The 27,700-nt window shown below is 38.6% G+C and overlaps 2 protein-coding genes and 1 long non-coding RNA gene across 10 annotated transcripts in view; 1 reads left to right on the plus strand and 2 right to left on the minus strand.

Annotated features, from left to right (window-relative positions):
- Nucleotides 1-8,217, minus strand: part of dlg3 (discs, large homolog 3 (Drosophila)) — a 95,354-nt gene extending 87,137 nt beyond the window's left edge. The window contains exons 1-2 of one of the 7 annotated variants that reach the window (XM_037780810.1): nt 7,916-8,173; nt 5,697-5,828 (exon numbers count right to left, since the gene is read on the minus strand). In XM_037780810.1, coding sequence (XP_037636738.1) covers nt 5,697-5,828; nt 7,916-8,018 — 235 coding nt within the window. In that variant the 5' untranslated portion in view covers nt 8,019-8,173. Of the gene's footprint in view, nt 1-5,696; nt 5,833-7,915 lie in introns of all 7 variants that reach the window. The other 6 variants (XM_037780800.1, XM_037780798.1, XM_037780799.1 and 3 more) reach the window with 6 other exon arrangements.
- LOC119494714 lies at nt 1,318-18,009 on the plus strand. Its single transcript, XR_005208276.1, has 4 exons — nt 1,318-1,457; nt 5,019-5,023; nt 15,555-15,562; nt 17,997-18,009. It is a non-coding gene; the product is annotated as an uncharacterized LOC119494714 (long non-coding RNA).
- Nucleotides 11,039-25,711, minus strand: gdpd2 (glycerophosphodiester phosphodiesterase domain containing 2). 2 transcript variants are annotated; one of them, XM_037780811.1, is made up of 16 exons: nt 25,572-25,710; nt 22,922-23,122; nt 20,490-20,593; nt 20,261-20,354; nt 19,969-20,028; nt 18,648-18,746; nt 18,445-18,538; nt 17,279-17,418; nt 15,918-16,000; nt 15,273-15,432; nt 14,962-15,168; nt 14,726-14,874; nt 13,297-13,444; nt 13,108-13,190; nt 12,976-13,004; nt 11,039-11,568 (listed from the first exon to the last, which is right to left on the minus strand). In XM_037780811.1, the coding sequence occupies exons 2-16, from the start codon at nt 23,000-23,002 to the stop codon at nt 11,495-11,497; spliced, it is 1,605 nt and encodes a 534-aa protein (XP_037636739.1). In that variant the 5' UTR covers nt 23,003-23,122; nt 25,572-25,710; the 3' UTR covers nt 11,039-11,494. The 2 variants fall into 2 exon arrangements, with proteins under 2 accessions (XP_037636739.1, XP_037636740.1); XM_037780812.1 differs by lacking the exon at nt 12,976-13,004 and having other exon boundaries at nt 25,572-25,711.
- Nucleotides 25,712-27,700: the final 1,989 nt, after the last annotated feature.

Here is a 27,700-nt window from a genome sequence, read left to right on the forward strand (position 1 = left end):
AAAAATATCAGCAGTCTATACAGTCATGCCAGCAGGTCTTTGAGGCACATTATTAGCACATTGACGTCTCAGTGTGTGTTTTAAAGTTTTCCTTTTCTTTACAGACTCAACTCCTATGTTCTCCTCCCTTCCTTCTCCTCTCGTCTCCACTCATCACCTCTTGGCTCATTACACGCCCATGTCCTGTGGTCACCTATTGAGTGGCAGCCACTTGATGAGAATGCACTGGGACAATTTTGCTGATCTCACACGCAGGCCTGGTTATACTGCACTGTTGACATAAAGAGGTTGCCGAAGAGTTCCTCAACTTCTCAAAGTTCAATGTCAGGACAAGACATCCTCCTACAAGACACATCTAAGGAAACTTAACACATTTAAAACATGTCTTTTTTCTTTTGACAATGTGAACCTTTTGTTGAAGCAGACTCAAAGAAAGTTCTGCCACTCTATGTCTGTGTATGTGTGTGTGTGTGTGTGTGTGTGTGAGAGACGGAGAGATAAGAGTCAGTATGTCCCAACAAGATACTGTGAGAACAAAAGTGTAAGAATGGAGCATGTGACTCATCACTGTGTCTGAATGTGGAGGAGTGAAGCCATGTGTGGGCAGAGGAGTTTGTTGCCCAGCTGACTAAAGAGCAATCTCACAATCTCACTAACTCTTATATACATGCAGACACACACACACATGCTGTGGTGTAGGGCCTGCCTGCATATACACACTTACATGCACGTGAAGACATACACACAGATAGCCACAATGACACTAGAACATGGTTTAGATGCAGTATAACATTTCAAATTGCTATACAATTTGAAATTTTTGTGCCACAAGAATAATAAGAGTATGCTGCCTTTCTACAAGCCCAAAATGTAGATATTAAATGTTAGATGTATTCATTTGGAGTTGTGTTTCTGACCACCTGACAAATGTTATTCTAATAATCACTTTGCTTTTAGGTCTGGTTTGGGAAAATATGTGTCTCTTTAGCTGCTATATGCTCCAGTGTGTTCACCAGCTAGTCGCTAACTTTGTCCGTCTGTTATTTAGTGCAGAGCAGTTAGTTTTATAGTTGTTTCATCAGTGCTAGCCAGCTGCTGTAGCTAGAAACGACAGCATCAAGAACCGATACAGTAAAGTCACGGGCTGTAAAACCAAAACAATGAGCTGAAAAGCTATGCAATGCTGAGGAGAACTGTAGAGCCAGGCAATAATTCTCTGTGGGTTCATCACATAGACTGAATATAAAGATGGATGACATGACAGCTCCCAAAACATTGATCGCCCCCTGGTAGCTGGCAGCAGTATAGGTCATAAATCCCGCCCCCTCCATGTTAGCGGATGGGACACGGGCCAAACTAAAAAGTCAAAGTACACGACAAATACATTTTTCCCAAAGATGGTTTCTGTCATTTTAGGTGGTTTTATCACACCGGTATATGTTCAAGTGTTCGTTTTCGTAGTTCGTGGAAACAGACTTGTGATTGGCTCGAGCGGGTGTGTGGGCAGGACCTCGTTACCGTGGCTCCAGCTCCAGACTCTGGCTCCAAACGACATCAAAATCTCAAGATGGCAGCTCCTGTATCCGGGATATTTTGGCTTCACTTTTGTACAGTGCGAGGAAGTGGAGACGCATCGTCCATCTATATATACATTCTATGGTTCATCACTACGAGTGACACCTTTCACATATATTGAGTCATCTTACCCATTGTTCATATACAAGTTCAGCTTTACATAAGTCTTGAAAATGCTGCATCTGCTAAGTCTTGCAGGATTGGCTCTTCAGCTGCATCCCGGACACCTGGCTTGCTTTCACACATCTAACACTTCTAATCACATCGTTTGCATCTATTCCTGGCAGAGGTAACAAAACAGAGAAAAGTGCTCTATCAGGTCTCGAAGTGTTTTTGAGATCAAGATTCACAGTCACACAAAGTACAGAGAGTTTTTGTTTTACAACTATGACTTTCCAAAAAAGAAAAATTCTCTGAACTGTTCCAAACCTCACAGACCACATAAATTCCTGGCTATGGAACAAAATACATAATCCAAGCCAGAAGTCTCTTTCACAGGACTTATTCCCAGATCTCTTTTTGATGCCGGGACTATTTTAAGATGGCCTGGTCGGAGCTCTAAGCCTTTTTTGTCACAGTCATAGGGGGTTTCCTGCACCTTCTCCTTGTACAAAGACTCTGCATGCAGGATCGGTGTTCTTGTGTGCGTTATAGGCCTCTCCTATTTGTCATGTACCTATTCAATTGGACTGAAGTCATCTCTGTATTGCCTGCCGGGGTGAATCATACAACAACAACAAAAAAAGAATGTGCCCCTGGTTCTTTACATGATGATGAGCAAGCCAGCGCTCACTAGAAAAACACATTCACAGAAAACTAGGTCACAATTTCAAGGCAGGGCAAACAATTCACCCCCTTGTCACTGCCTCGATAAACTATTCCCCGGGCATTTAGGGTCTTCTGTAATTTAACGTGTGTCTGTCTGTATGTGTGCCCCAACTCCCTGCAGCACCCCCATGCCTCCCACTGCATGTTTGTATGTTGGAACAAAAGGCTGGACGCACAGTTAAGGCAACCTTTGTTCGTGACTGTGCAACCATGCAGACATCCAATCAAGTGGCCGGTGCTGAACTCTTCCCACACTGCATCAAACTCCTCTTTACTTCCCACAGGGCTTCAAAGCTAGAGAGATTTCAATCGCAAAACTTTCTTGTTTTTGTAAATCTTCCATCTGAGCACAAAAAGTTTACATCAGCTCTGCTCAGAAAGCTCTCCGCAAAAAGCAACACAAAAATGGTCCGAACAGCGGCGGTTCACATGGCCCTGAGCATGTGAAGGCAAACACAACAGGACAGGATAAGAGGATGAGTAATGTTTATACAGCACTGTATTCCTATTAGTGCTGTGAACCGGCTGCTCCTCCGCTCTGCCTTCCCTGATGAGAACCACATGTTGAACGAAGAAGCCCTGCACCTGAGACACACCGACCACAGGCCTCTTCTTCCTCCACCCACACTCACTCTGCACAGATGATCCAGAGAGCCAGGGGGGAGAGTTGTGGAAGAGGCTTGGCATGACGGCCAAGAGCAGTTTATTTTCCTGTCTGCCTCGAGCTCGGCGGGGCCTGATTGAACGTTCTCTGTGAGGAATGTTTGGAATCTCCCTCACCTAAATAAATCACAAGGTATATTACATCTAATGTCAATAGTTATTTGATTAAAACTGTGCAGAGTATTACAAAAGTCTAATCAAAATGTTTTCTCAACATATTACGCTAAACAGCACTAATACTGGGAGAAATTGAAGTCCCCCCAGAGCTAACCAGCGGCTTGCTCAAGGACACTTCAGCATGGCTTATTCCTAATCACACTGGGGATAACACCTAGGTGGTGGTGGAAATCCTGATTGTACAGGTTCTATTATATTTGGTACAAATGGTGAGCATAAAGGACAGGTCTAATATAGATGCAAAAAGATATATATAACTGACCTATAACAAGATTGAGAGTCTAGAGTCATGCTAGCAGCTCTGTGAGGCTGTACTTATGCACAGCTGTACTTTCACAATGATAACATGCTCACCATGTTAATGCTAACATGCCAAATGTTTAGGAGGTATAGAAGCAAGCAGAAGCAATAGGGACTTGTGTTAAACTATATAGTAACGTATGTGTAGTATTTAAAAAAAATATGGTTTGACTATAATGCCATTTATTAGAAGGGAAACAATCACCAATTTAAACAACAAAACAAATCTATTTTCAAATGTTCTTGATTAGGGATATCATCCTGGGACAGCAATGAGTAGGAAGACCCTCCTTCAGATTTAAGACTCTGCGATCACAACCATCTGTCCTGCTTAAGTGTTCCTGATCAACACAATAAGTACAGTATGTCCAAAACCAGGACCTGCCTCATTCAGCACAGCCTACATTTACCATTAATTGAGGGTTAAAAGGGTTAAAGGTAATGGTGCCTTTGGGGAGTTGCAAATCATACATTTCCCAAAGTTACCAGCAAAAAGTCACAAATAAAAAGGATAAATCCGAGTGGTGAACTAGTTCAATGATACATGAGTTTACAATACAAGTACATGTCACTTTAATGCATGATGGCTAACTGGTAATCGCTGAACCAAATTAAAGGTAAGTATATCCATTTTTACTTTTAGTCATCTGTAACATTAATGGTTTAAAATGTCCAGGCTGCCAACAAAAACACAAGAAGGTGTTTTTTTTATCTGGCTTCCTATTTCAGTTATTTTTTGGGGGACCATTTCATGTGATGTATTTAATAGTATCTGATGACCACCTACAGACAAATACCACATGGTTTCATAATATTTCTTGACTTTAAACGTTGGTGAGGAAGGTCTAATAAATGGATTACTCACTGGACACTAAAAGCCATAAAAGATGCACCAGTTGTGGCCGCCAAAAGACAGTCTGCCTGCATATCTCTGCTGAATTTGAAGAAGCCTTTGAAATGGGATTTGTTGGCCCATTAAGACATATTTGGTCTTCAAAATATGGACTTACCACTGAGTCCCTACCACTGACTTCACTGTGGTGGAGAACAAGCAAAAACAGTAACAGATCCTGTTTATATAGCACAACAAACTATGCATTTATAACATTCAGATGTATTCTCTGTTAAAATGATGCCAAGCCTATCTAATATAATATATAATATATATGATAAAAGTGGATTCACACTATCGCTTCAGATAAATCACTGGTAAAATAAAAACGTCATACTGTATTTCTTTAACTGCTGCCTGAGCATCCCCTCCCCCTCGGCTCGCCAGCAGTGGGTCAGCAGTAGCAACAGCAGACCCAAGGGCGAGCATCATTATAACATGGCTGTGGTAATTAGAAGGACCACTCAACCGTTGGTTAAACTGAAGTAATGTGCTTTATCTGCTTTAAAGGGAACCCAGATTCACATTGAGCTCTTTTCAAAAACACCAAACTTGGCATGAAGGTGTAGCTGGTTAATAATAGCGAGAGTTGTCGTAGAAACTATGCACACTTCAGGATGTCTTCAGGCGTCGTGATATAAGTTTACTCAGCGGCAGCTTCAGTAAATTACTGTAGCTTTCTGCTAATCGTGAATCAACTGTTTCAGTTTTTCAATGATCTACAACATATTGACATAAGTTCATGAGGTATATGGTACAAAAGAGGCTATTTTGTCAACGTGAAGGGAATAATTGTGCTTACACAGTGTGACAAGTCTGAGGTTATTACAACTCAGTCTATAGATAGACTGAGTTGTGGTTGGCTTTATTGGGATTCTGTTACAATGTGAGTATATGTTACAGAGGAAACCTTTGTGAAGCAATCTGAAAGGCCTCTTTCATAAGACTTAATTGGGAAATATTTAGACCCAAATTAATACAACCCGACCCTGTCTGCACCCTTCGTCTGCCTGCAGCCAATCACATGACGACACAAATCAGAGTATATAAGCCACATTAAATAACTGAGACAACTGAGCGTAGCACACCATCAAAATCAAGCTGTAAACCAGCTCCCTCACTCAAAAAGAAGGGGGTGTGAACAGGAAAAGTTATTTGGAAAGTCCACCCTAAGAAAACTGTGATGTAATTTAAGCTAAAGGGCAGAGTGTTGAAAGACTCCCTTCTGCAAAACAAGCAGTTTTACAGTGTTTTTTCTTACCAAGAAGGGCATGGAACAGATGGCTGCCCAAGATGGAAGAGACTTTGCCCACGCTGGTCTTCAGGGCCTGCTCCTCTGGACTGGTCAGGTTGGCCTGGTAGCATCTGAGCAGCCCCACTGCTCGCTCGGTGTCTGCCTCACAAAATAAATACATGTCTCAGGACAACAGCAGCAAAAACACAACACATGTTGACAGGGTTAATAATATTCTTATGAACTTGGGTTAAATATATTGTTTTATCCAGCCAACAGTCCATAAACTAAAGATATTCAGTTGCATGACTAAGATAAAACAAAAATCACATTTAAGAAGCTGTAACCAGTGAATTTGTGCCATTTTGCTTCAGAAATTAGTTTATTGCTTCACACATGCTTTTCTGCCAATCCACTAATTTTCTTATTAGCTCTAAAATATTTAAAGGTGTTATTGATAACATTCAGCCACTAGATGACGTTGCTTTCTCCATCCCCGTTCCATTGCATTTACTACACAACAAGTCGTTGCCAGGCAATTATCCAGTAACTAATAATAATAAATCTAATAACATTAATTTTTCGACTCGCCAAAGCTTTTAAAAAGATTTATTAACAATCCTAATATTTTTTTTTTTCAGGAAAAGCCATACTTTTATTCAGCACCTTTAAAGACTCTGTTAGGGCTGCACAATTAATCAAATATTAATCGTGATCACAATTTTGGCTTCCCACAATTAAATGAACATGATTGCCTGCGATACTGACGTTTAAAATGTGTGTTCTGCTCATGGAAAACATTACAGCATATCAAATAAAGCACTTCCTAAACTAACAGCCAGCCACCAGCCGGTGATCAAGATGTGTTCATGATTAAATTAAGAGCATAAAATTGTTTATCTAGCTCTTAATGTTGCTAATTTTGCTCTGGAAGTGCACCAGATTGAAGCATTTAACATTAAAATGTAGTTAAAAAAAGGTAGGGTGAATATTCCTGTATTGTTTTTCATATTGCAATATATATAGGAGAAAAAAATGTTGCAATGTAAGTTTTTTTCAACATCAGCAGCCCTAAATGTGTACATTAACAAGGATGTAGCATGGAAGTGAAAACTGTGCTCTGTTTATTTTAATGTGAAAGTGCATTAAAATATGCTGTTGCCAAAATAATCGTGATAAATAATCGTGATATCAATGTTGATCAAAATAATCATGATTATCATTTTGGCCATAATCGTGCATCCCTAGGCTGTGTGGATGTTTTTTTTTATTCGTCTACATAAAAATATTACTAATAAGATGTTTAACTTTTAAACAATAATCTAATGCAGAACTCCTGTAATAATAATAATAATAATAATAATAATAATAATAATAATAAAATATTTATTTATATAGCACTTCTCAAAACAGATGTTACAAAGTGCTTCACAAGACAATTAAAGCAGATAAATAAAGTAAAATATATGGTAACTGCTAAAACAGAACATCAGACAATAAAAGCAGATAGAGTAAAACAAATATGGTAATACTGTTAAAACAGAACATCACAGAACATATCAATAATAATAGAAGTGGTAAAATGGTAGGACAAGTTGTAAAACAAATATACAGTATATATACATAAATGTGTATAAATGTACACATGCGTCCAGAAACGGATGTATACATAGCCTACATATATTTATGTATGTATACATTACCTGTAAATATAAAGGTAGGTCACAGAAAATGAAGTACCATTATCATGCATGAAGCTACAACTTCATTTCTCAGACACATGGTTGAATGCACATACTGGATTTTTGTATTAATATAATATATAATGATGTTTGTTGCATTCCCAGCAGAGCACATTAAAGCTATTTTTCGATTGCAACAGGACTGTACAGCTGGTTGTTGAACCTGGTGGGTGGTTGAGGAACACATCACAGAGATGATGATGCACATCACGGAGGTAAATCTACAACTTCACACTTTCCTACCTGATCCTGAACATTTTGATCGAGAAGAAAAACGCTACTGCTGATGCCCGGAAGTTGCACAATTTCCAAGTTACAGTATTTTACCTTTTTCAACAAAAAAAAAAAAAAGAAAAAAACATGTTTCTCTAGGGATTACAGCTGAAGTTAGTGTGGCCCATGCAAAAAACTTCTCCTGAACTAAGAGCTGGTATTAACCTAAAAACTTTAACCGAGATTTACTACAACACTTTTGACACGTGACATTACTTTAACGGTACTTACCATATCTATGCACCATGGTGTTGCCAACTCCAAAGAAAGTCATGTAAATTACAGTTTGGGGGTTTTCTTTATAGAAGGAAATAATGCAGTCCAGGATAATCATACAACCATAACTGTCGCCTCCTTCTTCACAAACAAAGTGAGATCCAGTCGCTGGACACTCCCCAGTCTGTCTGTGTGAGGTGTTACTGCAGCTGGTCAGCACTGGTCCACTCCCACCAGGCAAAGATGTGACACTGAGAGGACACTGTGTTTACTTCATGTCAACTTTCCAGACATTTTTGGGTAAAAACCTCCCCAGAGAGTGACTTGTTCCTCCTCCTCCTCCTCCTCCTCCCCTCACACACACGCCTCGCCTTCATGGAAAACAGCCCTGTGTCTCTCAGCCTCATTGGGACACTGTGATAGTAATACATTCAAACTAGCTTAGATAGTTAGTTTAGATTATCTATTACATGACAGCATCATTATTAGTGATCAATCAGTTAGTGAAAATATATAATCCAGGGTTACATTTTTTCTCTGCTCCACCGCAAGTCGCCCCTTTTCCCAAATGTTAGCATGGTGTGCCATCTAGTGGTTTGTTAAAGTGGTGCTGGGAACAGGATAGACGGCTAAATGAGAGCTAGTTTACAGCATAATGTGGGGAAAAAAGTTATTTAAAGCCTTTTGGGGCTCCAGAGAGAGTCTGATAAACTACCTTAAAGGCCCCATGTTATAAAAAAGTGAGATTTTCATGTTTCTTTTTTATTTTAAAGCAGGCTTAAGTCCTATATAAATACTGTAAAAGTATCAAAACCCTTAATCCACAGTGAAATACACACAGCCCGAAATTCAGAAACTCTGCATTTGAAACAAGCTGTCAGGATTTCTGCCCATTTGTGATGTCACAAATATACAATATTTAGACCCTTTCTACAATTTTAAACGTAAACATTCTAAATGTGTCCCAGTTTATTTCCTGGTTGCAGTGTATGTGAATGACATCAGCTGACAGGAAGTAAACATGGACCCAAGCTGTTGCCTAGCAACGCAATTCTGTTGCAATTCGGTCAAAATGCGCTAAAACGGAGCGTTGCAGACAGAGTAAATACAGGCATATTCAGGCTGACAGTATGAGGAAAATAAAGTTGTTTTTTTTAACATTACAGCATGTAAACATGTTCTAGTAGAAACACAAAATACAAGTATGAACCTGAAAATGAGCATGATATGGGACCTTTAAGTGAGTCAGCGTCGCTTGGGGTTAAAGACTACAAGTTGTAAAGTTAAATAAAGAAAGAAAGAAAGAATGTGAGCTTACCAGACCTCCTTACCAACTGAACTGAATTTAACGACCCAACAGTCGGTGGTCGAGTTGCATCATGGGTAATGTAGTTCGCCAAGTTTTGACAAGGAAGAAAGATGTGTGGAATAAAAACAGATATCTGTGATTCTGCTACATCGATTTTCATTATTTATTTATTTTACTGTTCAAGTTCAAGTTCAAATTTAGTTTATTGATCACATACACATTGACATGGCAGTGAGATTCTTTGTTCCTGTTTGTTACTCTCTCATCCCTGTATAATAGACAATCGATCAATCAATCAATTGAATAACAATCATGAAGTAAAATATAATCGTCATAAACATTAGAAATATAGCAGCAACAATAGCAAATTGTTTGATAAAATATGAGGTAGGGAATACATACACAATTATAAAATAAATATAAGAGAATAAACGCACGCACACACACACACACACACACACACACACACTTTCACTCACACTCACACTCCCCCAATACAGACATACTTATGGAGTGCTTCACAGTAAATACATAGAATTAAAAACCTTGTAAGTGTGTGGTGCAATAAGTGCAGTGTAACCAAGGGTGAGAAGGTGGGTATGAATGGATGAATGGATAGAGACAGGGCTCTAGTGGGTCAGGGTCAGTTGTGAGTCTCAGCTCAGCATCCGGATGGCCTGGGGATAGAAGCTGTTTCTGAGGCGGTTGATTTTGGCTCTGATGCTGATGTAGTCTGATCTTGTTTGCCTTAGTTATACATCTCTTGGTGTATATGTCTTCCAAGTTAGGCAGCACTCCACCTGTGAGCCGTTGGGCCGACCGCACCACTCTCTGTTTATAGTGAGGCATCATATCTCTGCCCTGAGGCAACAGAAAGTGTTATTTTACTTGTACATCTGTTGACATTTCGTTTCAGATGGATCACCTGATGAGCTGAAGTGGGTGTGATGTTGCATTTTGGGGTGGGAACACATAGATTTGACTATTTATTATCTCAGTGGTGGAAAAAGTATTAAAACCCCTTCACTTAGCCTTAGTAAAAGTAGAAATGCCACAATATAAAAAATACTCCAGTACAAGTAACAGCCCTGATTTCAATATGTACACCAGAAAAACTGTTATCAGCAAAATGTATAAAAGTAAGAGTAGCCTACTTATTATGCGGTGTTAAGTGTTACATTTTATATATTATAGTATAGTGTATTGGATTAATATTACTGATGCATTGACATGTAAGCACATACAGTATATCACATAACGCATGATGTCGCTGACTGCTGTAGAGCTAATTGTACTCATTTTATATAATGTGGTTTAATTTAGTGTGTAACAATATATTGTTTTTTATATTCTCATGATAGGATTTAATTTACCGTATGTTAAAAAAAATCTTCTGTTACTATAGCTGCCAATTAAATGTATTAAAGCAAGAAAAGCATAGCACTTGAGTAAATGTACTTAGTTTCTTTCCATATATTTAAATTTAAATATTTAATTTAATTTAAAAAAATACAAGGATGTTCACGGATATATAAATATGCATTATTGATTGTTTGATTGTTGAAGACATATTTTATTATATATATATAGGCTACCTATTCCTAAAGTCAGTATATATATGATCCTTTGTGTTTCTTAGACAGTGCAGAAAATATGACACCTATTTTTATAGGTTATAGTTTTATAGTTATATTGTTAATATACAAAATTTTTACATAAAGAAACAAGGAACCATATGTATGTTCTAATGCAACCTAATCCTAATGACCTCCCCTAATAAACAAAAAACAAAATTCATGCCGTAGATGATTAAATACACAGACACAGGACAGTGTAGAAAACAGTTGTAGTTATTTTGGCTCAGGTTACAATACATGATACACAAGTTTCCTGCTGCGCTGACACCATGAAAAAACAAGTTTTGTAACAAATCAAAACAGCAGCAACAGGAAGAGCGACATGAAAATGAAAAGTGACATAAAGTGCCAAGAGGAAATCCAATGCAGATCTACAGCACGTTGCAGTGATACAATCAGAGAATAGCTTCATGTTTTCAGTAGCAAAAGAAGAATGATCAAAACAGTTAAGCAGCTATATACAGGAACAAAAAAGTAAAAAGGTCATCCAGTGGCATTGTGACAATATTTGGTTAAAATCGTATAACCTCTGAAAAAAACAGTCTTCTTTTCATGGCTTTAGAATGCAGTGTATGGTTATTCACATTAATTTGCTTTCCTCCTGATTTAGGTCCAAATCATTCTGGCGGTGCAGACATCAATGTCCTGCTACCCGATGGGTAAGAAGGGAGACAGTTCCTTCTCGTTCCATCCCGGAGTATCGTTTCTTTGCGTCTCTTTCCCTGTGTAGAGTCACAATAAATACATTTATAAATCCTACTAATTTATAGATCAGTTGTAAGAACAGCGTTTGGGTTACCAGGTTGCCAAAAAAGTCTTTAGTTGGTACTTATCCTTTCTATTTGTCATGATGACGTTATAATATTTCTGATCCATTAGTCAATTTTCATTTGTTTCTCACTTTCTACAAAACTATGTTTATACATTTTTAATAAAGGATTTTTTTTGATCCGTCTGTCATTTTAAATATTTTTAAATGATCATTTTAATATTGACAAGTTGTTAACTCAAATTACCGCCTCCTTGTATGCCTCCGCCAACAAATAAAGTTGCAGTTTGCGTCCATGTGTGTCCAAAATGTCACCACTACATCATTTGAACCTCTTAGACATGTGTGTAAAATTGTCATAATTAGCATTTAAATTCTTGATTTATGGCCAAAAAATGTGTTTTGTGAGGTCACAATGACCTTTGACCTTTGACCACCAAATTCGAATCAGTTCATCCTCGAGTCTGGATGTTTGTGCCAGATGTAATGAAATTCCCTCAAAGCTTTCCTGCGATATCACTTTCACAAAAATGGGACGGACATAAGGTCACAGTGACCTTTGACCACCAAAATTTAATCAGTTCATCCTTGAGTCCATGTGGACGTTTGTGTCAACTATGAAGAAATTCCTGGCCATGGTTGTCGCCGGCACGGAGGCATAATGAATGGATCAAACAGCTCAAGTGAAATGTTTTTTTTACAACCTGGCAATCCTAAACTTGTTACTGATGGCTAAACTGATCACTAAATCTTTAGTCAAAAATTAATTAACAGTTAATTGAGCCATAGTTACAACTTATAAAGCCAGTAATCATTTTGTTATTAACTTACTACATGTCAAACCCAAATGTTAGCTTGGATTAATATCACCACTTATTAAAAATGTTATTAGCAACATGGATTGCAATGGAGATTGGTGAACCCACTTTAATCAAGATATGAGCTGTTATCTGGAAACAAATGTTAATAATGTAAATACTGCTAGTCTTTTTTTAGTATCAGTATTGTAAATATGTTAACAAGAGCTGAAACAATTAGTCGGTTAATAGGTTAGTCCATCAACAGAAAATAATCAATAATAATCATAATCGATTAATCGCTTAAGTCATTTTTCAAGCAAAAAGGCAAAAACATCCTTTGTTCCAGATTTGCTGTTTTTAATTTTTTTTTTAATTATAGTGAAGTGAAAATATTTGAGTTTTGGACTGCAAAGTTGAAGATGTCACCTATAGAGCTTTAACATTTATTCGATTTAAGGATTAATCGATTAACTGTGAAAATAATCTGTAGATTGATCAATAATGAAAACAATCATTAGTTGCAGCTCTAATGTTAAGATATTAATCTAAACATACAGTACCTTTTCTGTTACAGAAACAGTGTGTTTTCCTGTCAGAAACAGTGAGCTGGATGAGTCAAAACTATTCACTGTCATATACATTTTCATTCAACAGACACAAATGTGTAGAGCGAAAATCTGCTCTGCTTATACCGCTGAAAGATGAAGAGTCCAGTCATTATCAGAGCAGATACAACGTCCACTGTGATCCATATTATTGTGTATGTACGAGGCGTCTGTAACACACAAACATGTCATTAGAGGCAAGGCTTCAACTGATGGTGTTTAATGTTGGATAGTGAAATTAACAGAAAGGGAAGTAAAGCATGTGGCGTTGCTCACCATGACCCAGTCAGGCTGCTCCATGTCTTTCAGGAGGTGGCAGGAGTTGGTGGTAACTGAGCTGGCCCCCGCACACCACAGCAGAGAGAACAGCCAACGCTCATTAACCACCCACAGGTTCACCGTAACGTTCCTGCTCCGATGCTCCCTGTCGGATACAAACACAGCGTACGTAAAGGTCTGTATCTGCATATATGTTTGTATCTGTGCGTGTATATATGTTAGTTGGTGCATTCAAGTATGTATCCTGTGGATATTTCTTTCTTGTTTGTAAATATATTGATTATCATGTTTTTCTTACTGGATCATTTTTGCATTTGTTTAAATACCAAAATCAATATAGAAATTATTTTTAAAAGCATACAGTTGTTCTGCTTGTATACATGGATATAGGGATAAAAAGATACATACACACATGCACCCAACTTTCCATCACAAATATCATGATCCCTGACCAGACACACATTTATCCCACACACCGTTTCATTGTGATCAAAATGCATGTGATTAAAAGGTGTAAGATCACATACAGCCCAGTAGAAGATACATAGAAAGCCTGTCATAAAGCAAGGACAACAGTCCATGTTAGCACTTAAAGGTACAGTGTGTAGGATCTAGTGATATCTAGTGGTGTGGTTGCAGATTGCAACCAACTGAGTACCCCTCCGTTCACTCCTCTCTTTCCAAGACTGTGGAAACGTGAGCCGCCGAGTGCAAAACCGTGGTAACGCCGTTCGCCTTGCTCAGAGGCCATCCTTACCATGATAACACAACTTTAGGAGCAACGGAAGTCAGACGGTGGCTGGCGATACCACGGTTTTGCACTCTGCGCTTCACTTTACCACAGTTTCACAAGCATGTCGGAGAACGACGGTGGCCTTCAGGCAACGTAAAAACGTGAAAGTCTCTCTCTAGAGCCAGTGTTTGGTTTGTCCGTTCTAAGCTACTGTAGAAACATGACGGAGCAACATGGCGGACTCCGTGAAGAAGACCTGCTCCCTATGTAGCTATGAAGGGCTCATTCTAAGCTAAAAAACACAATGATTCTTAGTTTCAGGTGATTATACACCAATGAAAACATAGTTATGAATATTATATTCCATTTCTACTAATAGATCCCCCTAAATGGTACACTGTTCCTTTAATGCAGCACTTCAACACTTTCTCCAAACATGTTGCTACACTGCTTTTCATTCTTTAGATATTTGTAGAAGTTTGTTGTTTGTCCGTGGAGCAACACTCCTGCATTGAGATATTTTCTTAAACTCATTCCCTGTGGGCAGGTCCTGTGCCTTTATATTCAGCACCAGCGCTGTGTCTCAGCATGCTATACACACACATACTTTTAATTAATACACAGCTGTGCATACCTCCTGGCACTCCCTCATAGATAATATGGGTGTATTATGTTTCATATTTATTTCTTTACCTGATTTTTTTCGCACTTAAGTTGCTGTATTTCACATTCAGGTGGTCCCCTCCTTCTTCAAGCATATCACTTTCGTTGTTATACACCTGGACGAAGCCTGGAGCAGTCCTATTTACATATTCTCTTTGTGCTGGAGGAAGCCAGAGGACCTATAAAAAGAAATACAACACCTTAACAAAATATGCTTTCTCATGAAATATCTCAAACTCCATCAGAGGGATTAGAGTTATATTTACCAAGGCTGGGTCGATGCCAGAACTCAAGATGGTGTTGACTGTGTCCACTGTGTCATTTTCCTGGTTGGGACTGTACAGGTCAAATATCACTGAGATGTTGTGCTGCTTGGCGAGGTTGAGCAGCTGAAGTAAGGAGGGTATAGTCTGATTCTTGGCTGTTTCCATCTCCTCTTCTGTGAGGTTGGACACTGAACGGAAAGGATCTGTCTGGAAAGTCAGATAATACTTCCTGTAACTGTAGCATGTTGCATGATAACATATTTATGAGTGAGTGTGTGGACTCTTAGCATGTGTCAAAGCACATTCCTCACCTTCAGGAACCATTTGCCTGCATTCAGGCTCTGTAATTCCTCCCAGGTCAGGCTGGAGCTGAGGTTGAAGTCTTCGCCAGGAAACTTCTCTTTAACGTTTGTTGTTCTCCGCAAAAACCCAGACTTATTGTCATGCATCAAGAAGGGAACTCTGTCTTTACTGGGTTAGAAAAACAGAAAAAAAAATAGCATCTGGGAGGCCACAACAATCCCAATTTAAAGGTGCATTAAGTAATTTGTGACGCTTATTGTCCTCCATGGAGCCATGTGTGGTATCCAAAGAGTTTGGAGTATGCTTCATTCCCTGCTAGTCGACACTTAATTCCCCAGATTGTGATTAACTTCAGTCGCACTTGTTTTAACAAATTGATAAATACAAATTTTAAAAAGCATTCATCCTTTTTGTAACTGTAATATATTATTACTCTGTTGTTAAAAGGGCATTTCATTTGATGAAGAGTGCATTAGGACTAGTTTAGGACTAGTTTAGGACTCGAAACTCAAAGTTTAGGACTTGCCTGTACAAAGATAAGAGACTTAATTGTGACTTGTAAAACAATGACTTGGTCCCACCGCTGGTAAGTAATGGGGTTTAGCGAACAGTCAGTGTTATGTGTCTGCAGAAATCACTGAACTTCACCGTACCTGAGCTGTACGTCTGTCTCAAAGGCTGTCACGCCGCACGCGATGCTCCTGTTGAACGACATCATGGTGTTCTCCGGGGCCAGCTGAACACAGTGAGGACAGATGGGTGAGACACACTCACAAACTACCCTAAAGCTGTGTGAACACACACAACAACCCCACATACACAGTGTTAAACTGAGCTTATTGGTGACCCAGCAGCACAGTAAACTAACAAGGAGGACAGAGCAGCGCAGCACATGGGGCCCTCACATGATTGGACATTTGCTCACACCTGAGCCAGGCGTATGTATTTGCTGTATTGTGAACACATAAAAATGCAGAGTCATTTAACATATCACGAAACACAATGTAATGTTATGTTAACCCTAAGAGACCCAAATAGACCCGTTTTTGCAGTATACGTCACATAGAAGTGGTGTACATCATCTGAAAGCTGGGAACCTGAAGAATAATTTGAGATGCTGCTCAACACTGTGTGACAAGTTGTTCTAGTAATAAATCAGAAATAAACATGAATGAATGGATGAATTAAAATAAATTGTAAAAGTGTATAAGAGCTAAGAACATTATGATAGAAGTATATGATGGTCATCCCCGTGATCACTCATGTCTCATAAATTGTTGCAGCAATTTTTGGGTTGATACCATTTGTTACACAGATTTGGTGCTAAATTTAACCATTTTTTACCACTTGAGAATTGATAAAATTGATCAATAATCCCTCCAGAATACCACATTAAGTCACCAAGACCTTGAGGAACACCATAGATCAAGCCATGCTGTGATTTGGTATCAAAAGCTTTGGACATTTGGAGATTTCTGCAAGAATTGCATTTTTTGGCGATTAGATGTCGTGCACTTATGTTTTGTAAACTGCTCATAAACCCCCTTATTGTCAATCTACCTTGGGAAGCCATCCATCCTCTGAATGCTCTAGGTCTCTAGTTTGTGGCTGTAAAGTTTCATGAGGCTGTGATTATCTTAGAGGTCACAACAGGTCATTTTATACAGTGAGGTCGAATTTAAAAAAAAGGTCCCACCAGAAATGGCTACTATGGGGACTAACATCATCAGACATGAATACAATAACCCAAACACAAAACCACATTTATGAAATTTCAAGACCCTATCGGATTTGTTTGCCTCAGTGTAAGTATGGAGAGATTAGACAACCAAAGGTCAGGTCAAACAGGGTGAATATCAAAAAAAGTCTCTGTATGTTCTGTGTTTTTCCTGACTGCAAAACAAATTTCCCCTCAAGGACAATAAAGTTAGAGTTGAAAAGAATTGCAACACAATGCGCGGTGGACCATGTGTACCTTCAGGCAAGGTGTTGTCAAGTAAAACAGGATGCTCACCATTGGTGCGCCGCGGTGTCCAATGAGTTTTGGTTTTTCAGGTAATTCAACAATCAAACAAGGAGACTGGATGATCAGGGGACACAGGAAGATTGCTGCTGACAGCACCACAAATATCACTGCAATCAGGAACTTAGACCCTGCATGGTGAGAAGAACAATAAGATCTATAGCTGTCTCTGAGCAGAGGGCCTACAGACAGAAGCCCTTTAGAAGTGTGAGTAAATAACCAGCATTGTTTGTACTGTGGGAGTATCGTGAATATCATTAGTGCTTTTCAAGTTCTTGTATCCTTTTCCCCCTTGCAGGTATTGACACATGAATATATCTATACATAGTTTTACCTACTTAGAACTTAAAAGGCTACAGCCATTTGTTAAATCAATATAAATATAGTTCCATTATATTCCCAAGTAAACTTTACTAGTAGTTTACTTGTAATTGTACTACTTCAATACTTCTTGGGAATAAATTGGCCCACTTTATTTAAAAAAAATACATTTTATAATTTGTTATAAAATTAAAAATAAATTTAAGTGTAGTAAACTTTGAGTACACAACTAGTTTACATCCAAGTTGTATTTTGTACTGCAACCATAATATGAACTATACTACAAGAAGACTTATAGGTATACTGTTAGTTTACTAATTATATACATGTAGCCCACTTTTTAGTTTATGAAAGCACACTTTAAAGTATACTATCAGTAAACTATTAGTTTAATAGTTTTTACTGCAAGTATACTAGTAAGTTTTCTTTAAGTGAACTCATACTACTTAGCCAAATATACTTATACTTATCCATATACTTTTCAGTATAAGCCAAGTACACTTAGACTTTTCTACATACTTGTCGGTATAAGCTAAGGATACTTAAGTATAATTTTGTTAAGTATATCTCTGATAAGTACATAAAAAGTAAACTGAAAGTATACTCTCTTATTTTAAGTTTAAAAGAAGTATACTAATAGCACACTTGAATAAACTTCTTTTTGTAAGGGTATATGTGTGTCTTTTATCATTCTTTCCTTCAGCCTATAGTAATATCTCATAATTGACTCTTTCACAGTATGTATGTACAGTGATGATATTTGTGTCTGGAAAAAGGTTGTGTCTGTACACAATGTTGTAACTATGCCAGTGTGTGCTTTTAAATGAGAGACCTACATTTTTCCTTGGCCGTGTGGAAGCCCTGGAAGACGAAGGAGCTCAGTAGGGTCAACGCCCCGACAGCACCAAACTGCAAGAAAGGAGCTGTGGCCTGCCGAGAGGCCGACATGCACATCAAAAACACATGAGGTACACAAATAAACAAACATTTACACTCTCAGTATCGTTCCCACAAGCACTTATTAAGAGCCTCGCTGTACCTGGAGTGAGAGAGGAACGATCGGCCATTCTTGTTCCCACTTGAGACTAATTCCTGTGACCCCGAGAGCGATGAATATCACACCAAAAAATAAGAAGATCTGTGTAGAGAAAAAACAAATTCATTCATTCAACAATTTGAACAAGCTTAATAGATGATGCATATTTGGAACAAGAAAGTTGGAAAGTTATATGAAATTTTATAACTAGTTTCGGAAACAAAGAAAACGCCTCAAACACATCTGCACAAAAGTATTTAAGCACACCTGATCCGTTCACTTCCCCTCCATTCAGTTTTCACATCCCTCACCCCTCATCTTTTCATCCCCTCATCCCTTCATCCCTCGACCCTCACCCCTTCATCCCTCGACCCTCACCCCTTCATCCCTCGACCCTCAACCTTCATCCCTCACCCCTCATCCCTTCATCCCTCTAGCTACAACCTTCATCCCTCACTCCTCATCCCTTCATCCCTCGATCCTACAACCTTCAACCCCCACACCCCATCCCTTCGTCCCTCACTCCCCATCCCTTCGTCTCCTCATCCCTTCATCCCTCGACCCACAACCTTCATCCCTCACCCCTCATCCCTTCGTCCCCTCATCCTTTCATCCCTCGACCCTCATACTTCAATCCCCTCATCCCTCGTCCCTCACCCCTTCATCCCTCGACCCTCAACCTTCATCCCTCACCCCTCATCCCTTCATCTCTCTACCCACAACCTTCATCCCTCACCCCTCATCCCTTCATCCCTCTACCCACAACCTTCATCCCTCACCCCTCATCCCTTCGTCCCCTCATCCCTTCATCCCTCGATCCTACAACCTTCATCCCTCACCCCTCATCCCTTCGTCCCCTCATCCTTTCATCCCTCGACCCACAACCTTCATCCCTCACCCCTCATCCCTTCGTCCCTTTGTCCCCTCATCCCTTCATCCCTCGATCCTACAACCTTCATCCCTCACCCCCATCCCTTCGTCCCTCACCCCCGATCCCTTCGTCCCCTCATCCCTTCATCCCTCGACCCACAACTTTCATCCCTCACCCCTCATCCCTTCGTCACCTCATCCTTTCATCTCTCGACCATCAACCTTCAGCCCTCATCCCTCATCCCTTCGTCCCCTCACCCCTTCATCCCTCGACCCTCATCCTTTAATCCCCTCATCCCTCGTCCCCCATCCCTTCATTCCTCATGCTCCCTCTGGACCCTTAATCCATCACTCTTGTATCATCATTGCTCCCCTCCATCTTCAAAGCATAATAAACTATTCTAAACCCGTATTGTTATCGGTGTGGTCTTTGTTAGGGAAATGTTTACGGTACCTTGTGTAGCCAGTGTAAGTTGAGTGGTTCCCTTAAGGCAACTTGGAACAATGCAAAGAGCTGTAATGAATGATATTCAATTAGAAAAGTGCAAATATGGCTTCTTACTCCATGGCTGAAGAATGATACTTCATTATAAACAAATCTCTTTTTTAAAGCTGTCATAATATCTGTTTACATAGCTGTACTTATTCTAAACATCCAATCTCATGCCAGTAATTAAACACTCCCGTGACAACAAGGTATAATATTCTGCAATCATTAACACAAAATGTCAACTCTATATTCTCACCAGCAGCAGAACGCAGTAGCTGGTTAACACTGCAGAAATAATGATGAGCACCATGAACCAGTTCACCCATCGTTTCAGTTTATCGAAGCCCTCCCTGATAATAGAACAAAAGAGGGCAGCACAGTGTTAGCAGAGTAAAGGTCACCAATACAGAGAGAGAAGAGAGGATTCAGGGCTTTTGTGCTGGATTCAATGTGGACAATTCGTCTGTATGTTTGTAATCACTCACCAGTTAACATCCTCTTGGTCATTAAAAGTAACCAGACAGATGTACATCCAGCACAGCGAGAGCAGCGACACCACAGCGACAAATGACAACCAACAGCACGCATGCTAAAATAAAAAGAACAGGTGGAATATTATTTCACAATCTGACACTTTGAAGCGTTTAGGTCATGAGGGGTAAAATAATAATCTGTTGTATGCTGTGTATAAATGGTAAATAGACTTGTATTTATATAGCGCTTTTTCTAGTCTTCCGACCACTCAAAGCGCTTTACACTACATGTCAGCACTCACCCATTCACACACACATTCATACACTGATGACAGAGGCTGCTAAGGTGCCAACTTTGCCCATAAGGATCTAATCTAAATACTCATTCACACACCGATGGCTATGCCTTCGGGAGCAATTTGGTGTTAAGTGTCTTGCTCAAGGACACATCGACACGTGACCCGGAGCAGCCGGGGATCGAACCGATTGGTGGACAACCTGCTCTACCCTCTTAGCCACAGCCGCCCGTATAAGTGAAAGTATGTGTGTGTGTCAAGGGAATTTGATCTGAAAAGACAATAATGGAACAATGCCAACATTTTTTCATAGTTGGTTTCATGCCCTGCACTGTGTTGTGACAGCTCACCACAAACAGGCCCTTCATGCTCTCTCACACTCAACAACACACCTCTCCGCCCTCTCATTTTTGTACAAAATTATAGGCCGTCACCCCCCCCACTTCTCTATAATCCAGATAATGCCAAAACAAGCCTGTTAGAGCCTGTAAATTTACTTATTTATCTTGGCACGCAAATTTTCTCACCATCATTGCTTCATTTACAACGGTTTTTTTTCCTAGGAATATGTGAGAAGCTTTCTCTAAACAAAGGGATCCACTTTCATTTAAAATGAATTTAAAGCACGGGATTCAGTCTGGTGGAATGTTAATCCCAGATTACAGGGATTTGTTAAAGTTATGCTCAGTGGAAGTACAAGGAACCTGAAGACTGAAATATATGAAGTAGTTTGGAACAATTATTTCATAAACATCACACAGAGCAGTGCTCGAGGAAATCAGAACATAGGAAGACTTATCTGGACTCCCTATTAGAATATATTCATATTTTAAAACTTAAAGGACCAGTGTCTAACAATAAGGGGGATCTATTGGTAGAAATGATAATATAATAATATATTATTAATAAATATGTTTTCTTTAGTGTATAATCACCTGAAAAGAAGAATCACTTGTGTTTGTTTGCTTAGAATGAGACGTTTAAATCTACATACGTAGAGGGTCAGACAAACCAAACACTGGCTCTAGAGAGAGCCATTCGCGTTTTGCGTCGTCCATCGTTGTTCTCCAACACGCCTGGCACACGAGAGAATTTTCAGTTGGTTGCAATCTGCAACCTCACCGCTAGATCAGGGTTATTATAGTAAATTAAACATAAAACTAAAAAAACTAAACTAAAAAAAATTAAAATAAGCATTGAAAAATATTTTAAGTAAATTGAAACTAAATAAAAACTAAATCCTTTAAGAAAAACTAAACTAAAACTATGTTTCGTTGGTTAAAAACAAATGAATTTCCGTCCAATCTTGTGACCTTTAACCACAGAAATTGAACAGACATTCCAGGAGACGGCGCTGTGCTGCAACTGCTTCACATCGGACACTAAAGTAGCGACTTCAGGAAACAAACTAAAAGCCGCTGAGAGGCTGAGGTCGGGCCCGGTTCGCTTGTCCGACGAGCTACTAAAATGATACACTGAGATTAAAAGAAATACGTTGAGCAAAATCTTATTTAATGAAAATGATCCACTTATTATAACGGGCACAAAATCAGAATAATCAACAGCAATCATAAGAAAATAGCGGTCAACAAAAAATGCAGTGACCAACTCACCCCCTCTTTCCCCTGGCACCCAGGTGAACAACTGATTATATTAACTATTAGTATCCATGTGACCCAAATCATCATGATCACATGATAATAAATGACACAATAATAAATGACAATATCCCAAACACTAACTAAAACCAATACCAAAAAATAAAAACCATCAGAAACATTATACAAAAATTACTCCTTCCTGAAATCATTCATGGCTCCTACACTAAACATCATGGCCATTCCTATACAGTTCTCCAACCATGTGTTTTGAATGTATATAGCTACATACTTCTGAAATATTGTACCTAGTTCTAACAAAAAAACAAACTAAAACTAAATATATAAAACTAAGCCTTTTTGAAAAAACGGAAACCAATCTAAAACTAGCAAACACACTCCCAAAACTAACGTAAACTAAATTAAAATGAAATCGAAAAGTAAAAATAAAAAATAACTGAAAATTCAAAACTGTTATAAACCAGATGCCACTAAATCCCATACACTGCACCTTTAAATATAAACACAAATATGACTAAAAAATGCTCACCTTTTTCTTAGTTGAGCGCTTCCAGTGGCAGCTATATAAGCCCCTGCTGCAAACTCTGCAACAGCTGTCGTCTTGAGACATCACCTCTCCTTATTCACAGTGTAGGAAGTTCAGATCCTGCCACCTGATGAATGCAGTCTGAAGAAGGATGGGGGCTTTCTCTGGAAACCGAGGAGAGGCCCGACCTCTTTCACTCTAAACCTAGGAAGAGTAGGAGGGAAAATAAGGCGACTGCGACAGAAATGAGGGAGGGAGGGGGGTATCAATAACCCTCTCAATAGAGCCTGTGTGCAGAATGGGGGTATCGCCACTGGCAGCTCTTACAATGGCCAGCACCATAGGGGATTGAGAGTAGTGCACAGAGTGAAGTCACACTATTGGAGCCTTTGCAGTGACAGGCACATCCACGCACAGAGAGGGGAGTGGAGGAAATAAACCAACAGTTTACTTAATGACAGAGCGAAGGACACTATTTGTACACAGATACTGACTTTGTAAGGGTTTAGTTTAAAGGGGTAAAGATAGGAATTTTCATGATGATGCGCAGGAGCCTGAGAACAGATACTGGTAAACATGTTGGGGCAGATAATTCCTACAGTTGTGCCAGGTTTCGGCCCCCTCATCCAGAAGGAACATGGGAAATTACACACATTGTTTGTCACCCACCGATGAGGCACATTGAGCAATAAAAAAGTTTCTATTGCGGAAAGGTTTGATACGAACAACTGTTTCTTGTCGGACTTGATTTGACTTGAGGTTTTGCCAGCTATCTTCTCACCTTTATTGTTCTTTTCTGTGCCCACAGTCAGCGTCTTCAGGGTGTTATAAGCACGTTCAAGGTTAAGACATCAAGCAGGTAAAGCTGAGATGAAACTTATTCTCCAGTATAGAATAAAATGACATGTCTCTTAAAGAGAATTAGGAGATTATATAATCGAATGTGTGCATGTCTGGACAGGTTTACACAAGTGAAACACAAGACACCTTGTTTCACTGCTCATTTAAGAGGAAACCTGAGCTGCATGTTGAGTAATAACTGTGTGAGAGCAACCACACTGTCAACCTGTGACGAGATGACAAAAGAAATGTCCCACTTACAATTAAAGAATAATGAAATACTTCTTCATGGCTGAGTGCTTTACAACAGTGTCCTTTTTGTTCCAGCCTAACATAACTGGACGACATCACTGTTTATGATTAATTGTCAATTTCATCTCCCAACTCATACATAAAGCACACCTAATGCACGCTTCAAGGATCTAATTTAATGCAATGTAAAACAAAGTAAAGGCTCAGCACACAGTGGTACCTGCATTGTTGAGTAGATTAAACGATAACACAGAGACACACCTTGCAGATCTATTCAGCCCCATTTCTGTTTTCACCTGTTGGCAATGTAAACAGTGATTAAATGTAGTGGGTGCACCACTACAATACAACTGATGAGGGATAAAATATTCAATCAAATGTTCTTAACTAATTGATGTTTATGAAAGAGTAAACACGTGGAGGAAAGAGTAGAACACATCACTGTCATACTCATGCACTTTCCTTATTACAGTAACAGTAATCTATGACCCAGAAATAAATTAACCAAATGCTCACAACTGACCAGGTCAATTTCACAAGCTCTCAACCACAGCTTTCAATCCCAGCAACCATTTCTTCTATATTTTAATAGAGATATGGAATTAAAGAAACTAACTAAATCCCCTCAGGCATTTTAACACCCACACACCCACATCTTGTGATCTTTTTTTTTATCTGTGTTGTGTTTTATCTTGAGGAACAGTATTGCAAAACTGTTTTTTTTTTTTTTTAAACTTCCTTATAGTGTTTTTACATCAGTTGCTTATAAATCTTTTAGATAATTACAAATGTTTGCATTCTTTGGATGTTCAGGCTGCTGTTTATGTTTTGTTTCCCTTTTTTTCATTCTTGTGTTTCGCTTTGCTGTCTTTATTATGTTCAAATGGAAATGGAGTGCATGATGTCAATACCACCAAGTTGTAATGAAAAATAGCTAACATGTTTTCAATTAAATAATTATAATATATTTTATTATATTATAAATACATAACATATTTATATAAATTATGATGTGAAGAGATGTTGAATTGAAAGCCTCAGTATACAAGACCATTTAGCTTCAACCTGTCAGCTTTAAGCCAAAATGTCCAAACAGAAATGATGATCTATCTATCTATCTATCTATCTATCTATCTATCTATCTATCTATTTATGTATGTATCTATCTATCTATCTATCTATCTATCTATTTATCTATCTATCTATCTATCTATCTATCTATCTATCTATCTATCTATCTATTTATGTATGTATCTATCTATCTATCTATCTATCTATCTATCTATCTATCTATTTATGTATGTATCTATCTATCTATCTGTCTATCTATCTATCTATCTATCTATCTATCTATCTGTCTATTTATGTATGTATCTATCTATCTATCTATCTATCTGTCTATCCATCTATTTATTTATGTATCTATCTATCTATCTATCTATCCATCTATTTATTTATGTATCTATCTATCTATCTATCTCTCTATCTATCTATCTATCTATCTATCTATCTATCTATCTATCTATTTATCTATCTATCTAATAAGTCAAAAGAGACTCACCATAAATCACACTGTGTTGTTAAATTCCTCCGTGGGAAAACCACCCTGTTAACCTCCACTGTGCTTCTCTCTCATCCTCTCCACTCTGAGCCGTGAACTGAATTTGAATGGTCCCACATGAATGGGTGCAGGGATGAAGGGGTGTAGCCCAAACAGAGAGGAGGGAGGATCCAAACTGTTCAACTCAGGTATCAGCTTCAGAGAGAAGCTTGCGGCTAAAGGGAAGAAAACTGAACATACACTGACAGTTCCTCTGCAACAGATAGAGAGAGAAAATACTTCTGCCCCTCAGGGTCACCACTTTACTAACAAAGCATGTATTTTACTGTGACATGTAGCTAAAATAACAGAATACAATTAAATATTGCTTTTATCCAATAAGCCTTGTTATAAATAGCCCTACACAGCCTACTTGATTCAGTTTTAGGCCTACTGTATGTCAGTCTGGAAAAGTGCTTTTACATTTTTAAACTGTCTTGAAATGATCGCAGTGTACACATGAATTAATTAAAACAAGATAAATACATATTTTGCTTTGAAATTTGTCAAAATAAAGACTGTTTTGAGATTTGTCTTGAGCTCAGCTGGCGAGCTCCGCTAGAGTTTAGAGAGTTTAGAGAGTTTCTCATCTCTCTTCCTGTTTTAAAACTATCCTTCACAAACTAAAAGTCAACAGAAATGGAAAGTAAGAAAGTAGCCTACATTTACTGTACTTGAGTATTTCTATTTTCTACTACTTTGTTGTTTCACTCCACTGTAATTAATTAATACTACTAAATACAACCAACTTTATGATGTATTATCATAGGGGAAGATAACACTTTAATGATCGTATGGGGGAATTCTCAAGCCCAGCAGTATATATAAGCTAAGACAATTGAAATGGGCCATTCTGCACAATGAACACTTTTTCTTTTGGTACTTTAAGTATAATTTGATTCTAATAATTTTGCACTTTTATTTAAGCAAAATTGTTAATGCAGGACCTTTACCTGTATCATAGTATTTTACATTGTATTGCTACTTTTATTGAAGTAGAAGATCTAAGTACTTCTTCCAACACTGAAAATATAAGTTCATAACACAGACATAATGTATTTACTGTAATGATACTTTGATTATAGCAGCACTATACAGCCAGAGCTCTATAATGGTTTTGAATAGGGACAACGAATGCACGTTAAATGCAAGTTTTACATGACTGCTCATTTTCTTGATCATGCTTTAGATTTGTTTTTGTGTTATATATGCACTGCACTTTACATACCTGTCAGTCAGCAGTGCGTTTTTATTTTACTGCACACTAAAAACTTGCAGAGACATGAAACCTGCTTTATAAAGATCCATCACAGTGAACGTCATGTCTGCGTGGTGAAGCTGTGCAGACTTGTCACACCAATCAGTCTGCACTTATATCTGAATAACATTCAACAATAATGTAACTAAAGTATAATAAATGCAGATATGTGAGGCTTTAATGTGAGCATGCACATATCAAGCTTCTGCAAAATGATTTGCATAGTGTAATGAAAAGAGCTATAACCAAATGAGATTTTATAGGAATAAGGTGTGTCGCAGTGCAGATAATACCTGACTCATCCACTAATGTGGGTTTCTAACAGGTTTCAGCTCATGTTTGGAAACATTATGTTTGATGCCCGTGCTGACAAATCATTTAAAGGAGGTTACACATGTGGCAGCTGCCAATTATCTGGTGCTTGTAGGTTGTTTCCCTTTTCCCTGGTGTTTTTTTGATTGAGTTGCTGAGTGATTAGAGGGTTATTCAATTCACCTGTTGCGCAGGGTGTGGGGACTGGCTCTTAAATGATAGTTGAGAGCAGCTTGGTGCATTCCCCTCTTGGCCAATCAGGGTGTAACGACGCCCTTTCTGTAGGGCTTAAAAGAGGAGGGAACCTGCACACCCAGGGTCATTCTGATCTCTCCTTCACTACATGCAACATGTGTTATCAGCCAAACCAGAAATTCTGGTCTGTTTTGGGCCCTTTTGACATTCTGTGCTCTTTGTGTTTTGTTTATTGAGAGTGTTGACTATCCTAGTTGGGGAAACAAAATAAATACCAATCAATTGGGTTACCTGCACTGGGACATTTAGGTGCTATTTGTGCAAG

This window comes from Sebastes umbrosus, chromosome 9 (assembly GCF_015220745.1).
Source record: "Sebastes umbrosus isolate fSebUmb1 chromosome 9, fSebUmb1.pri, whole genome shotgun sequence".
Classification (NCBI taxonomy): Eukaryota; Metazoa; Chordata; class Actinopteri; order Perciformes; family Sebastidae; genus Sebastes; species Sebastes umbrosus.